General features: G+C 42.2%; 1 protein-coding gene across 1 annotated transcript; it reads right to left on the bottom strand.

Moving 5' to 3' along the window:
- Positions 1 to 588: 588 nt before the first annotated feature.
- On the bottom strand, positions 589 to 10,285 carry LOC149279563 (lipid transferase CIDEA-like). The gene is made up of 5 exons (XM_089501047.1): positions 10,233 to 10,285; positions 6,272 to 6,419; positions 5,505 to 5,651; positions 1,482 to 1,663; positions 589 to 691 (listed from the first exon to the last, which is right to left on the bottom strand). The coding sequence occupies exons 1-5, from the start codon at positions 10,283 to 10,285 to the stop codon at positions 589 to 591; spliced, it is 633 nt and encodes a 210-aa protein (XP_089357173.1).
- Positions 10,286 to 17,604: the final 7,319 nt, after the last annotated feature.

Here is a 17,604-nt window from a genome sequence, read left to right as displayed (position 1 = left end):
CCAGCTCTGACTACAACCCATTCACTAATAATAATAATAATAAACAGCAATGTAATAAGGTACCACAAAGATGAGGTATTTTGATATCATTCGAATGGGGATTCAAAGTAAAAAAAAATAATTTGAAACACCAACTGAGCAGATTACATGGGACTGAAGTCTGAATTAATGGCCGATTCCCACAAGCGCTATCCCTGCGTTGGTCCGGCCAATGGACTAATAACAACCCAAAAGTTAAAGTGCTGGGAAATTTTAATTATGGGACTAAATAGCAAATCAACAGAAATGATTCTTAATTGAAACATCAGGAATTGGTTACGCCATCCTACGTCTGTAGCACTAGAAATAAAACAGCTAAGAAGCACAGAATATACCTTTGAATAGAGTTGTTTCGTGGTCACTGGAAAAAAGAGGAAATTTATACACACAGAAAAAAAAAGGAGATGGGAAGACATTGTAGGACGGATCTTCGGAGGTCAGTGAACGTGAATGCAATATACAACTACTATTTGATTTATAAAAAGATTTGTTAAAGAAGCAAGGATGGTTGTTTTCTTGTGTTATGTTAAAGTGAACGTTGAAAGCCGTCTATTCCTCAGAACCGTCGGTCCACTGCATCATAAAGGAGCCACTGTACAGAAGGACATGGCCAGCCAACTGTGCGAGGTAGGACAGCACCCGTACAAATGTCCTACAAGACAAGAGTCAAAATATAATTTAAAAAACAACCCACCATATTTATCTATACTAGATAGACTTATACTAGATAGATAGAATTATAATTCACGAGTTAGAAAATGTATGAAATACATGTTGCTAAAAAGTATTTGCTTAATCCTGTAATGTAAAATTATTTAGATAATATATCTCGCAGCCATGCTTAGCCCGGTAACGGGGCTGAAATCATGATATGGTGGCAGGTGTGACCAGGCTTTACCACGACACAACTGGACACACAACAGCTGCCCCTTAAAGAACAGCTGTCTCATGCTATAAATCAAGGTCTCAGATTGTAACCTAAAAAAACGGATAATATTTGTTCTCAGCAAGTAAGATCATTTGTGACATGGTGTTAGAATACCATTTTTTATGAAGATAGATGATAGATCTAAGTAAATTTAAATATTCACTGACAGAGATGGTAAAAACAGGGGAGGGGAGTCCGTAAGTAAAGGCGGCTTCAATCTGTCACCGCATTTTAACTGGCTCAGAACATCGAACATTGTTTGAAACCTTCAAATGCTTCTATCTTTTGAGCCGAGTCTAAAATGTGGAATGCTTTAAAACGGTAAATGCAACCCTGCACCTTGCACATCACGCAGACACCCCTGGCAGTAGCTCTGTAGAGTTTAATGCCCTCCTGGATAGAATGATCTGCCATATAGTAAACCAGCACAAGACACTGTGGCTTGAAGACCTCGGAGGTTCGGTATTTTGGTGAAATAGGAACGTCTGGACCATTTCAGTTTTTTGCTACTTACCTGAGGATCTTCTTTGCCCCCAAGCACTGGATGTCACAGGATACAGAGTACATCTCATAAAAAGTTGCCTTAACGTTTAAACATCCAATGAAATCCTTGGGGCTTAATTTGTACAGGTCCAGTGTTATATTCGCTATACCCTTCTTTGTCGCCTGTTGCACTGAATGCGCGTTGAGTTTTTGCTGAATGGGAAAAAAATGATCAGACATTCACAGTTTAGATCTGTTCTTAAGGTTTACATCATTTAATACAGAGTTGTAACAGAGTCTTCAACGTGCCAGGGCATCTTCTGTCATTTAAAAAGGATATCAAGGAAATTAAAGGCAATTTAATGTACAGTCTTTACCCATTTTGTAGCTACTTCCTATTCAAGCGAATTTGAAGAGCCAACGTAACTATCCCAATAGGCAGGTGTAACATAGTAACATAGTTCATAAGGTTGAAAAAAGACCAAAGTCCATCAAGTTCAACCTATATACATATTGTGTCCCTACTGTGTTGATCCAGAGGAAGGCAAAAAACCCTTATGAAGCAGATGCCAATTGCCCCATACCAGGGGGAAAATTCCTTCCCGACTCCAAATATGGCAATCAGAATAAATCCCTGGATCAACGTTCTGTCCCTATTAATCTAATATCCATAACTTGTAATATTATTGCTTTCAAGAAACACGTCCAGGCTCCTTTTGAACTCTTTTATTGAGTTTACCATCACCACTTCCTCTGGCAGAGAGTTCCATAATCTCACCGCTCTTACTGTAAAGAACCCCCGTCTGTGCTGGTGTAGAAACCTTCTTTCCTCCAGCCGTAGAGGATGTCCCCTTGTTATAGATACAGTCCTGGGTATAAATAGGTCCTGGTAGTGATCTCTGTACTGTCCCCTTATATATTTATACATAGTTATTAAGTCCCCCCTAAGCCGTCTTTTTTCCAAACTAAATAAACCCAATTCTGATAATCTTTCTGGGTACTGTAGTCCTCCCATTCCCCTTATTACTCTGGTTGCCCGTCTTTGAACCCTCTCCAGCTCCACTATATCTTTCTTGTACACTGGTGCCCAGTACTGTACACAGTATTCCATGTGTGGTCTGACTAGTGACTTGTACAGGGGTAGAATTATTTCCTTGTCGTGGGCATCTATGCCCCTTTTGATGCACCCCATGATTTTATTTGCCTTAGCAGCAGCTGCCTGACACTGGTCGCTACAGGTAAATTTACTGTTAACTAAAACTCCTAAGTCCTTTTCCATGTCAGTCGTCCCCAGTGTTTTCCCATTTAATACATATTCCCAGCCTGGATTTTTCTTCCCCATGTGCATAACCTTACATTTATCTGTGTTGAACCTCATCTGCCACATCCCAGCCCAAGCCTCCAACCTATGCAGATCCATTTGTAATCGTGCGCTGTCCTCTATTGTGTTAACCACGTTACAGAGCTTAGTATCGTCTGCAAAGATTGATACTTTACTATACAATCCCTCTACAAGGTCATTAATAAATATATTAAAAAGAATAGGTGTCTTAACACAAAGCATGGATGTGATCTCCAGTAAAGTCACCATGCTTGGCCATGGATGGTCGTAGACTGTAGTTTCAGACTATGCATTGGGTGCACTGGAAAAGCGGGTAGGGGTCTCAAAAGCTCTGGAGGCCCCAGTGCACTAATAAAAAATCTGCCGGTGCGCTAACACATAGTATCTACACTCTGCAGAAGTGGTGCCATGAGGAAGATATTTTTATGTAAGCGTGTGTGTATGTGTGCAGGCGAGTCTAGAGGCAGCAGAAAATCTTAATCCAGTGCTGGTAGTGTATATCCAAAGAGACCCTCATTTTCTAACATGAGGAGCTTCTCAACGACAGCTTTATCTAAGACACAGATCGATTCGCCTACCACTATATGCAGAGACAATGTCCCTTGTGTACAAAGTGTCACAGGACAATTGGGCAAGCATGACTAAGTTTAACACAAATGAAATTCACCCTCTTTTCCAAAAAAAATATTTCTGAACATTACATAAAATCCCAGAACCAGACAAACCTAAAACCAAGAGATTAGGATTAGTATTTACAAATTCTTAGGCTTCTTTTGAATGGCAGCGACTAACTCGCCTGCTAACGGCTGCCAAAAATGACCTTCTGGCAAAATATTTCGCAACTCAGGACCACCAAGAAATCACAAACATTACGTTATATCATCATTGCTGTAACCTCTAACTGTACAACAGAAGGAATTATGTTGCATATTTTAGGGAATGCTCTGAAGACAGCTAAATGGTTGAACATGCAAAACAAGAATGGGTATGCATGAAGATAAATGCTAAAAATAATTCTGCGTGGTGCGTACGTCACAGCAGCTCACTCACTAACATTAAAAGGTAATGCTTAGAATGACAGGGAATAAGCGAAGAACCTTTGCATTATATATATGCATACATATAGTGCGTGGAGATGTCTAAAACATTAAAGTGAAAAAGTACATTTTAGAGTAAACGTTTGAAAAGCTCGTCTGCCACCTTGTGGTGATATATAACTTCCCTGAAAGAAGATGATCGCTGTCATACATTTTCCTTCTTGGAAGCAGACATCTACATAGCGTTACTTTTATAAATGAGTGATCTCTGCTGTGTATTTAAGTAGATTTTATGTACACAATACAATTTAGAAACTCATTTTATGCAGCCTACACACTGCGGTGACATTTAGGGTGTAGAACACAGAGTATACTCATCCCCATCAAACTTAAGAGCTCCTGGGCAGTGGGATTTGGGTCAAAAAGAGGTACTATCAGGCCCGGACTGGCCATCAGGCGTTTGCCCAGTGGGCCGGGCCGGATTGACTTAGGGGCTGATGGAGCTGCAGCTCCAGGCCCCTACCTTAAAATAGGCCCAGTCAGGACCGAACTGACTGGGCCTATGCGGCCTCTACGGCCGCATTAACGCAGGGCATAAGGGGCACCTGCCCCTTAAGCCCGCCGCAAATGCGACCGGGTCCGCCACTCTAAGGGGTCGGGAAGCCCCCACCAGGGCCAGCCTTACGGGTGTGCGGCCGCACAGGGTTTAAAATTAAAACATCGGGTTTTTTTTGTTTTTTTTTACTTTATTTAACATCTTCCATGTTAAATAAAGTTTTTGTTAACTTTATTTAACATGGAGGATGTTAAATAAAGTTAACCCGCCCCCCCGATGTTTTAATGTAAGCCCTGTGCGGCCGCAGACACCTAAGGCTGGCCCCTGATGGGGGCTTCCCGGCCCCTTAGAGTGGCGGACCCGGTCGCAGTTGCGGCGGGATTAAGGGGCAGGTGCCCCTTATGCCCTGCGTTAAGTTGCTGCTTGCTCCCGCAACAAGGTAAGTTGGGTGAGGGGGGGGGGTGCAGTGAGAAGGGGCAGAGGGGGGTTAGATAGTGAGAAATGGGGAGAGGGGATAGATAGTGAGAGGGGGTACATAGTGAAAAGGGGTACATAGTGAAAAGGGGGAACATAGTGAGAAGGGGCAGATAAGATGGGGAGAGGGGGTAATGTGAATGCGTATGAGAATGAATGAATGAATAAATGTGTGGATGAATTGTGTGAATGCGTATGACAATTAATGAATTCATGTGTGGATGAATTGCTTGAATGATTTGTGAGACTGCATTAATGAATGTGTTAATGATTTGTGTAAATGAGTGAGTAAATGCAAAGATGGTACATGAAGGGTGGGCTTTAACAATAAATAAATATGGGCTGCTCGGGCTTAAATGCCCAGGCCTATTTTTTGTCCCAGTCCGGCCCTGGGTACTATCCATCCTAAAGAGGGACACCTGTGTGCCTGTGCTACCTGCACAAAGAAACAAAGGGTTAAAGCAAGTTTATTAATAGAGCATGCGTTACTGAGAAAGCAATTGTTCCAATACTAAGAGGGGTCTACTGAGCCCCCCTGTTTTCTAAAACTCCATCACAAAAAAAGTTCACAAGGGCAACTTGGCATATTCCGTATACGACATGTAATATTCAACACACTAATCACCACCGATTATCAATGCTTACTTGTGTCCATCGCTGTCTTCCTTCCAGAAGAACAAAATTTGTGTTTTCCTCTAGAGATTGAAAGAATTCTTCGGTGTCCACTACCGTGCCATCTTCCTCCAGGACCAGGGCGACAAGGCTGACCGTTATATAAAAGGCATCGACGGACTGCGGCATAAGAAAAGGCTGTTATAGAAAGATTCAAATACTAGTCCCTGTAAAGAGCTCGGAAAAATGAGACAGACGTTTGCACCGCTCAAACCATCTTGCTTGACTGACTTTTGTAGCAGCTAAAAAGCAATATTTACCATATCAGCAAAAGCTTTTCATATTCTATAATGACTGGCAGGGCTTTCCCAGCGCAATAACCTGATTGCTAAATATTAAGTATTTTTGATTTTCAGTATATACTAACTTTTTTCTTTTGAAAATTATATATTTTTAAATATAATATTTATATATATATATATATATATATATATATATATATATATATATATATTGAAATACTGTACATTTTGTCAAATAAATGAGTTTTTGAAAGACTTTTGGACCCTACTGTTTATTTTCAAGATTCACCATCAACCTACCCTAAAGAAAATAAGCTCATCGCACTGCCAAAGTTCTAAAAATGCGGCCCCAAAATCTGACTGCATGCTTAATCCACAAAGGGTTTGTATCGAATTAAAAAAATTGGTCCATAGAACCGTGTCTTTAAATGAGAACTCTTAAAAACACAATACTAATGTCAGTTTTAGAGATATCTCTAATAGCATATCAGAATATACCTTTTCAATGAGCTCCTTTAAAGTGCTGGCAACAATCCCCTTTCTCTGGCTCCCATCATGGTTAGAAACTCTAAACGGCCTTTGAGGGGGAGGCAGAGGAGGAAAAAGGACTTTTCGTGTCAGTGTTGTTCCCACACTAGTAGCAGATCTTTAAAGTAAAAATAAACAACAATTATACATTTCTAAACCATAAAAAAACATAACCAATAGTACGGTCCAGTAACTGATTCACTTAGTTGTGTGGTTAAGTTCCAGATAGATAATAAAGGCTCAGGGGCGTACCTAGAGTATTTGGCACCTGGGGCGGCTCCTGTATATGACACCCACACACAAAATGATGTTGGCAAGAATATTTATCTCACAAATTTGTAAACTGTATGTCAACTGAAAAAAAAAATTATTAACTTATAAATAAATTACATTTAAATAAATAAAATTTACTGAACAGATATGGTACAACATAACTCCTATTACTATATACTGAGCCAGACATTGACAGTAGTGCACTATAACCCATATCACTATACGGTAAGCCAGACTGACGTGGTAGGCTTCTACCCCTCAAACAGCCTTCCCGTGCTGCTGCTGCCCCTCAAACATACAGCACATGCCAAAGCTGCCCCTTAAAAAGCCTGCCCGTGCCACAGCTGCCCTTCAAACAGCCGGACACTTCCACCCCTGCCCCTGAAGCAACCTGCCTGTCCCATTTCTGCCCCCCCCGCTCTAAACAGCCTGCCTGTCCCATTTCCACCCCCTAAACACTTATTCACTTCATTCATTCACTCTTCTTCACCCCTTACCTCTCTTGCAGTTTTCACTGGTCCGGGGGGCGGCTGATCATCACTGGGGCCCGATGGCCGCCTAATTCAGGCCTGGAGCTCACCACTGTGGCGCCTGCACACTATGTGAGGAAACTATTTCCCTGCCCAGGTTCCTGCTCCCCCTGTGCGGGGAAAGAGTTTCCTCACACAGTGCGCAGGCACCACAGCAGTGAGCTATAGGCCCGCGTTAGGCGTCGCGGCACCCCCCCTGATGAGTGGAAGCTGGGGCAGACCCTCACCCCCTTTAGGTACACTAGGGGGTATATTCAGTAGAGGGAGAATCTACAGGTGCTTTGTAGTTTTAGCTCACTATGCACTACGATGGACTGGGGTGGCTCTGTATAATGCATTATTATATCCACAAGATTGCTCCAAAACCCACCCACATACTGAATGATGCATTATACAGGGCCAGCCCTTCTTGCAAATGAAATATAGTAGCGTCGTAAATAATGAAGTGAGGGAATTGAAATGGCAACTCTCCTGCAAATTCTCCCTATAGCAGGGGAAGGCCGCCATCATCTGGCAATCCAAACAGGTGGCCCATTAACGCATCACAATGTAAAGCTATGACAAGGGGCTACATAGAATAAAGAACGCATCGACCCCACAGCGCTATAGTACAAACTGGCTTATCATTACTAGGACCCCTTACATGACCTCTTGACACCTTGGGGTGGATTCATTTTAGTACCAGCTTTCACATAGTTAAATACAGTTAATGCGGGGAGATTTCTTAAAGCTTTTTATCAATTAATCCATAGCCATCAATGGTCTTCTTACCAAAGAGGATCAGGGAGGGTGGACCATCATGCTCCATATTAATCTTAGTAAATGTACGAGTTGAGGTTTACCCACAAACACCCAGATTAACAAAACACACCCTTTGCTTTCCGGGTAATTTTAAATCAATGTGTTAATCCATTACTAATGAGAAAATAGGCAACGCACCGATTATAGTCCAGGAGTCCAAATTTAAAGAAAAAAATGATTAAATATTGAAAGTACCATATAATCTAATTTGACACGCAAACAGTCGTTATCGTGCGGAAAACAGCAGGTTCTAATCCTAACGCATAATCAGAGGACTACAAAGGACACTATTTTCTGTGCCACGCTAGACAGCCAAATCGGGGCTTTAATGGCAGCACTTTGGGGCAAATATTCTTAATCTGATTAAATTGAGTCTAGTCGCAATTTAAATCTTTTAAAATCCTTAAAATATACATTATGTTTACATTTACATGTTTTTAATCTTAAATGAGTCTGTAAATGACCCTTTTTCAATACCGTAACTAAAATCTGCTGTGACGCACAGAATAAAAGAACAATACATTTGCTTAACAGAAACGACGTGACTTAAAACAGTCCCAAGTCAGCAATAATAAAATTAATTATTGTTATTTATTGGTTACTAAACATCAAGATGCATTGTTCGGGGTCAGCTCTGCCTTTCTTGCAACGTCACCCAGCTCTCTAGCATATAGTTATTGTGGTGATAGATATATATATATATATATATATATATAGATATAATTATCTTTACAGAGGACCGAAACTTTGATGGGTCAGTGAATAAACTATTTGAAAAATCCTGTGAGCGCGTGACTATTTTGGACATATATAGGGATCTAAAAATATAAAACTGTAAGAGACAGTGTTGGGGTCTTTTTTAATGAGCAAACTCCAAATTGTCAGAGCAGAATAAAGTGGATTAAGTGATTAAAATTAGAAGGAGATCGGATTAGCCGCAGTGCGACGTACAATACGTAGAAACAATAGTATTTATTAGTAGCATATGTTTTGCCATTAGTACGTTTGCTTCAAAGCGTTTCGACCATCCCAACCAGAATCTAATCTGTTTATTGCCAGACACTGTGACATCCCCCGTGTCTCTGCTCTACAGCCATATACAGCACTCTTATCACAATATCAGGATAAGAAGAGTGTTCCTCGGGTCTATTCACTAAAGAGGGAGTTTGCAGGACAGTTGTGAATGTATACTCCCTGTTATCACTACGGATATTCAGCATTATATAGATTCCGGGTACGGTCGCTATAGGTCTCAGCACATACTAGCAGTGATGGCAGAGGTAGAAAGCTCCTAGGTTTGCATAATGTCAGAGTGCTTGCCTGCACACCTGGGATTAGACCGCTTGTTTGCTTGCGTACATGTAAATTAGAGCTATTCTTAAACTCTGACAATAGAACAGACCTTCAAGAGCAGATACAAACCGAGGCATCCCCATCAATCAACCGTCACCAGCAATACCCCACACACAGATCAGGGTATCCGATAAACTGTGGGCACTAAAAGTTTAAACGTATAACCCTTACTTAACGGGAATCTCCTTCAAACTTTTTTTTTTTTTAAATATATATATTTGGCCCAGACAAAAATTATTTTGCCGTATTTTTTTTTTTTAAAAACAGTTCCAGTTTTTGAATAATGGTTTCCGGCAGCTGCATTCTAACTACCTGTATGCGTTCTAGCTTTATCTTAGCTCATGGTCCATCATACCACCTGCGGTAAACAACAGAATGCCTTGGTCCCCGTCCGACACCGGCTAATGAAAGTCTATCGCCGTAAAGAATCAGCTCAGTGTGGTGTGTGCAGGGAAAGTCATCCAAAATATCACATGAATGACAAAAATGGCAGAATCTACGTTGGCGGTCTCGCCGATATACACGTTATTTTTAATGGGGAAGTGGGCAGGGCGTACAGCAACACCTCTCCAGGGAGCTGGAGTTTCCCGGTAGTGACCTGGAGCCTCCGGGTGAAACCCAAAGAGTTACCTGGTATATCCGTTACCCCTTTGAGTCTAGTAACATAATGATAACAGCATCACATGGCAAAGAAAACACAATGGCTGGGGTGGGGTAACTCATCAAAGCAGATGTTCCAGCTGATCTTTAGAAATTACCCCAGGGGCAACTCCCCCCAGCCGTGTAAACAACCCATAACTACCCCGAACCCTGTGAGTGTCAATGCAGCTCTCAGACATCACGTTCCAAGCCCCCCTCCTCTGGCCGCGCGATAATACGTAACGGTATATTAAAACCCACATCATTAACCGCCTGGCACTCAACCGGTTAATGCCATCGCGCCTAATGTATACATGCCGTTTGATTAAACGCACCTTATGAGAGCCGTGGGTGACAGGGCGCTTGCGTACCCCCACGCACTCCGCATCCTCTCCGGTAACGCGAGTCTCTTCCACGGGCTCGGACGAGGCAGCGGGATTAGGGAGGGGGGCTTCACCTTTACCCCACTTCCAAGGATGGAGACGCCGGCCCTCCCGCTATAGTCTTACATACACTGCGGCTCCTCCTTAGCGCCCGCCCGCCGTCGCTGCCCTCCCACTCCCTGCCTGCCTGCAGCTGCCCTCCCACCCCCTGCCCGCAGCCTAATTACCCGTCCACAGGGGGTATTTGCCATTCAATGCGAAGGGCTCTGCACATAGCCGCGTATTGGGTCATAGAGTAATACGATGCTGGCACCGATTACTCTGCGTCATCTTTACCTCATACTGTGTGGGGACTGAATTGCCTGCTTTGCAGGGTTACAGTAACTATCGGGGGTAATGTATACATATGAGTCATAGACTGTCAGTTCTAGTGCTAAAAATGATTAATAATAGACCCTTTAAATGTATGGATTGTAAGAAACGCTGCGATTGTTGGGGCTAAATCAATAATAATATAGAAGCGCTGTGTAAAGTGTTGGCGCTATATGAATAAAAAATAATAATAAATAATAGACCCTTTGATTTTATGTTCTGGAAGATGCGCTGTGTAAACTGTTGGCTCTGTATAAATAAGAGATAATAATAATAATAATTATAATATAGACCTTCTAAATAAAGGTATTGTAAGAAGCATCGTGTAAACTGTTGGCACTATATAAATAAAAGATAATAATAATAATGATAATATACACCCTTGTAATGTATGTACTGTAAGAAGCGCTGTGCAAATTGTTGGCGCTGCATAAATAAAAGATAATAATAATGAGACTCCTTATTGGTCTGTTAGCAACAAATTCTGTTGATTGGATCTTTGCATTGGCTGTCATGGCAATAAAAATACTATCTTGCGCATCAGAGTCCCATATATATATATATATATAAAATTGTTGTTTTTAGGTAGGACAAAATGTTTCCTTGTTTAAAGGGACACTCCGGCCATTATATGTACTTTAATTCTCTGGGCCTTATGTTTGTCACCCCATTCCCTCAAGATTGTAAGCTTGCGAGCAGGGCTCTCTCCACCTAATGTATTGGTTTGTCAATTCTCGTCGTGTCATACCCCTTGAATATATGTATTGTATTAAGCTCTGCGGAAATGGTTGGCGCTATATAAATAAAAGATAATAATAATAATAATGCATGTTATAGCAGCACAATCTACATTTTGTGGTAACCCCTCCCCCCACCCTTGCAAATGTATGGGATTCTACGGAATGGCCCATATGCATTTGCCCCTTTCCCTGTCCCGGTCTTCTCGGAGGAGCACAGCTTCTGACACGTGGTATACTTACTATCAGTCAGCTTTATTGTTGGCTTGGCAAGCATTCTGGCCGGGGTCCGCCAAGACCCCTGTGCACGTGCGGAAAGCACTCTGATTTCCATCAAAGCACTTTGTTGCCGCAGATAGGCTGCTTCAAGCTAATAGGTAAGCGATTGTTCACAGGTTTAAAAAACATCTTAAAATAGTCTCAAATTAATTAGAATATGCATTCTTTGTTTAAGTGGCTGTCTGGAACACTGTTGAGTCCATTTAAAATACACAAAGTAATTCTATATAAATAAAATGGATTTGGCTAATACGTTTCCTTTTCTTAAGTAAGGTACATCATTTCAACATCACTTAGTATCGTGCTGATGCCTGTAAGGCAAGTATTTGCCCATTTTTTTTCCCCTTTGTTCAACCTTTAGCACCCCACCCCCAAACAGGTGCTTCATTAAAGGGTCACTAAACTTTAAATAGCTGACTTTTTACAAGGAAGCCTTGAATGGGTGAGTGAGTGAATGAATGTATAAATGTTTAGGGGCATAGGTGGCACAGACAGGCTGTTCAGTGGGCATAGGTGGCACAGGCAGGTTGTTCAGGGGCAGAGGTGGCACAGATATGCTGTTTGGGGACAAAGCACAGACAAGCTGCTTGGGGGCACTGATAATCTGTTTGGGGCAAATATGGCACAGACATGTTTGGGTGAACATATGGCACAGACAATCTGGGGGCAAAGGTGGGACATGTTGCTTGTGAAGTTGGGGTGCCCCGGGGAAATTTTGCCACCTGAGCTTTGTGGTTTCTAGTTATTCCCTGGTGTGATATGTGGTCAAATTCTATATATTATACATGAGTCTATAAAGTCATTTTTTTATTGAAGTAGTGTTATTTTTGAATACAACAGAAGATTGAAAGGTTAACTGAACCAAGGAATAAACAATCCTTGACTTTTGACAGCAGGAATAAATGGGTGGACTAGATGTATTTTTCAGTTACTGTTGTAGAAGTATTATTAAACACTCATCTACAGACACCAGACAAGCCACAAGGTTTGTTTTTCCCTCAGAAATCTCATGGTGCTTCCACAACCACAAGGGATTCTGGGTAGGCGCATGCAAATAAGGTTAACAATTATCACCTTTCCCTCTATATCCACTTTATACATGGATCCCTTGAAAGTAATTGCCCGCTGTACAAGACAGCCTTTAGACAAAACTCAGGAAGAGGTACAATAGCCAGATCACCACTCATGGACAGCTGTTTCGTCCTTCATGGGACTCGTCAGCATGAGGTTGTGATACTGGCTTAATGGTTGAGGCTTGGGGTAGCTATGAAATACCAATACATAAGTTATGGTGGGTAAAAGGTGATGTTGAAAACTATGACAAAACTACTGCCATCTAATGAAAATTAATGAGAACTACCACTTCAGCTTCACAAGACTACATAATGAAACTATTTACATGTGCCTTACAACAACCAACTGGAACTATGTTGGGCCCTTTCATCTGTTTCTCTTTGAAAATATTACTTACTTAAATTTGTATATTTCATTGTTGCTTACCATAAACTGTATCAGTCATTTAAATCTGCTTCTGAGAATTAAGTCGTAGACATTACCCTTCCCTGGATGCTTGTTTGTAGCTGACTCGCCATGTGTAACGAAGTCTACTAGTACTACTCTCAAAACTAACATCAATTTCCCAGCTTGTCTCTTGAAATGTTGTTACAAGACCTGCAAGTTTGCCAATCTGCAACATCTGCAAGTTTCCTGTATGACTAGTCCAACCTTCAATATGGCAGCAATGTTGCGCAACTTGGAGCTGTCAAAGTGTAGACATTGTGCTACAGCTTGTGTTTATTATTTAAAGAAATATTAATAACATAAAGAAAGGAGGTGAATATAAAAAATAGTATTGCCTACTAAGGCAATATGAGGTTGTCAATAGGACCTTGGCGTCAACCCCATGTTGAATAAAAAGGTCTGGATCACTATTGACATTCTAATACATCCCAAAAGTGTTCAGCGGGAAGGTCAGGGCTCTGTGTGCGACAGACCAAACTGGCCAAACCATGTCATTATGTACCTTGCTTTGTGCACTGGGGCGCAGTCATGCTGGAATAGGACCTTCCCCAAACTGTTCCCACAAAGTTGGAAGCATTCAATTATCTAAAATGCTTTTGTATGATGTAGCAGTAACATTGCCCTTCAGTGGAACTAAGGGGCCTAGCATGGCTAAGGGGAACTGCCCTGGGCCCAGACATTCCGCAACAACCACGGTTGCCCAGGCAACCCCTGCAACCACTTCCGCACTGGCCCACAGCATACCTCCGTGTTGGTCACGCACTGCGCTTCTTTTAAACAATCATTTCATGTTTTAGGTAAAGAGTTAATCAAAACCTATATCACCCATGTGAAAAAGTATTAGCCCCCTAAACCTACCGTATTTTCTGGCGTATAAGACGACTGGGCGTATAAGACGACCCCCAACTTTTCCAGTTAAAATATAGAGTTTGGGCTATACTCGCCGTATAAGACTACCCCTCTACCCAGTATACAACAACCAGCCAATCACGGCAAGCGATGTACCTTACCGGTGATTGGCTGGGTGATTGTGACAGACGTATACATACATACACTGCCCTTACACACACACACAAAAAAAATAATATATATATATATATATATATACACACATACTAACATACGCCTGTCCATACATACACATTTATACACTTCCCTCACCACACACCTCTGCCTTTACACACACACACATATATATATATATATATATATATATATATATATACACGGTATATATATATATATATATATACAGAGCCGGCCTTAGGTGTTCTGGCGCCCTGTGCAAACTACTCCTCTGGCGCCCCCCTCACTACCCCCCCTCTGCCCCTTCAAACTCCCCCCCCCCTCTGCCCCTTCAAACTACCCCCCTTCTGTCCCTTCAAACCACCCCCCCTCTGCCCCTTCAAACTACCCCCCGTCCCTTCAAACTACCCCCCCTCTGTCCCTTCAAACTACTCCCCCTGCCCCTTCAAACTACCCCCCCCTCCCCCTTCAAACTAGCCCCCCCTGCCCCTTCAAACTACCCCCCTCTGCCCCTTCAAACTACCCCCCCTCTGCCCCTTCAAACTACTACCCCCCTCTGCCCCTTCAAACTACCCCCCCTCTGCCCCTTCAAACTACCCCCCTCTGCCACTTCAAACTACCCCCCCTCTGCCCCTTCAAACTACCCCCCTCTGCCCCTTCAAACTACTACCCCCCCTCTGCCCTTTCAAACTACCCCCCCCCCTCTGCCCCTTCAAACTACCCCCCTCTGCCCCTTCAAACTACCCCCCCTCTCCCTACTTCTCCTTATCCTAACTTACCTTGAGGAGTCCTGCTGGCATCTCATGTTGAGTGCCGGAATAGTCCGGCGCTCAACATGAGATGCCGGCACCGCGACGGAGTCATGGAGAGTAAGGGGCGTCGAGCGGTTGCTGAGAACTTCACGAGCAACCGCTCGGCGCCCCTGCCCGGGTCATAAATAAAAACATTGGGGGTTTTTTTTGTTTGTTTTAACTTTATTTAACATCCTCTATGTTAAATAAAGTAAAAAAAAAACTTAATTTAACATGGAGGATTTTAAATAAAGTTAAAAAATATATATATACACACACACACCAGCTTACAAACACACAAATACCTACACTGCTCTTACACACACACCTGACCATACACATACACTGAACATCTCACACCAACATACATACACTGCACTCACACCCCTTTCTCCCCATCTCTTACCTTTCTCATCTTCTTTCTTCCATCCAGTTGTGGGAGCGCGAGGTCTGTCATTTCAGACCTCTGCTTTACTGCTCCCTCATCACTACGCGCCGGCAATTGATGCCGAGCGCCAGGACATGACGTCATCCCCGCGCTCGGCATCAATAGCCGGCGCGTAGTGATTATGGAGCAGGGAAGCCGAGGTCTGAAGTGCCAGACCTCGAGCTCCCTAATGCTGGGCTAGTTAGAGGGAGGTCGTGATCTCCCCAACCAGCCCTGCTGATCATGGCTAGTTGGGGAGATCACGATCTTGCACCTACCTCGGCGCGGCCCTGAAGACCGGCCCAGGGGAGGCGGCTTCTCCACTTGTCCTCCCCTAGAGATTCGTGGGGAATCTCCGGCTCGGTCAGTAAGTATACCCGGCGTATAAGACGACCCCCGACATTTGAGAAGATTTTCTCGGGTTAAAAAGTCGTCTTATACACCGGAATATACGGTAATAACGGATTGTGCAACCTTTGGCGGCAACAACTGCAATCAAATGTTGGTGACAACTGACAATGAGTATCTTACATTACTGTGGAGGAATTTTGGTGCACTCTTTGACTAGGCCACCCCAATACCTTCATTTTATTTCTTTTAAGCCATTCGGAGGTAGACTTGCATGTGTGCTTGTCCTGCTGCGTAACCCAACTGCGCTTGAGCTTTAGGTCATGAACTGATGGCCGGACATTCTCCTTCAGTATTTTCTGATAGAGAGCAGAATTTATGGTTCCATCAAATATAGCTAATCACCCAGGTCCAAAGCAGCCCCAGACCATCACACTACCACCACCATGTTTGATTGCTGGTATGATGTTCTTGTTGTGGAATGCTGTGTTAGCTTTATGTCAGATGAAACAGACCCATGTCATTCAAAAAGTTTCACTTTTGACTCATCAGTCCATATAATGTTATCCCAAAAGTTTTGGGGGTCATCAAGATGTCTTTTTTGGCAAATTTGAGAGAAGCCTTTGTGTTCTTTTTGGTCAGCAGTGGTTTTTGCCTTGCAATTCTCCCACGGTTGCCATTTAGTGCGGCCTCTTTCTTATTGTGGAATTGTGAGCACTGACGCAACTAAGACCTGCAGTTCTTTACATGCTAGTCTGAGTTTGTTGGTGATCTCCTGGATGAGTTGTCAATGAGCTCTTGGAGGCTGTCACTCCTGGGAAGGTTCACCACTGTTTCAAGTTTTCTCTATTTCTAGGTAAAGTCTCTCTCTCAAACACTTTTTGTCCGCTAACATACATTACTGTGTATACAGCACTGTATTTTATGGTAAGAAAGAACAATATTTCTTCCATGGGCCATTTTAAGAATATGGTGAAAGTCTTATTGGAAGTCCTCAAACATGGCTTGTAAAACTATGGAATTTATTGTTCTAAAAATGATATATGAGAACACTTTGTAGATGCATGTAGTTCTTTGATTTCAGTGTAAAAACAAAGATGAAAGCAGATGTCTCAGGCTCTTGTCTGGTGTGCAGGTCAATTCTATTCTCGGATTTTATGGAATTAAAACACAAGTCAGAGGAATTTTTGTTCCCACAATATAAAGTAAACAATTTTATATTTAGTAATCCCGACATTTTCATGAAAAGCTGTTTTCGCTCTAACACTTAACCTAAAACTAGAGAAATAAGTCAGTATGTGTGCTGGGTTTAAAAGTCTTTGAAGTTTATAAAATAACATTAACCTAGTTTTCAACAAATATTTATATTCATCTCAATATATCGTTGCTAGAATATTAATAGAAAAAAAATAAAGTTTGTAATATCACCCAGAAAAAAAGTTGTGGATGCATATCTGCCTGCAAAAGGTTACTTTGGGGCTTTACCAATCACTACTGGTCAAATTGAGAAGGCTTGAGAGAATAGTTAATGTTCCCAGAGACACTATGCAAAAATATTTTTAAGGCATAAAATCACCCGGAAAGTCAAAAAGATACCCATCCAGGGATTTGTAGACTTTTCTCACCTCAGCTAAAGTATTGGTTTATGACTCTAAAAGACATTGTGAAAATGGAATCCATGGCAGAGCTATAAGGCAGAAACCACTTTTCTTTAAGAAGAACACAAATGCTAGAGTCTGTCTAAAGCCATCTGGATGCTTCCCAAGTGTTCTGGAACAACTCTATATGGATAGACGAGTGACACAAACATTTGGGTGATGTGA

This window comes from Sceloporus occidentalis, unplaced genomic scaffold (assembly GCF_023333645.1).
Source record: "Sceloporus occidentalis isolate IW3139 unplaced genomic scaffold, rSceOcc1.0.p SCAF_162, whole genome shotgun sequence".
NCBI classification, from domain to species: domain Eukaryota; kingdom Metazoa; phylum Chordata; class Lepidosauria; order Squamata; family Phrynosomatidae; genus Sceloporus; species Sceloporus occidentalis.
The sequence above is the reverse complement of the archived record's forward strand: the minus strand, read 5'-3'. Positions and strand labels throughout refer to the sequence as shown.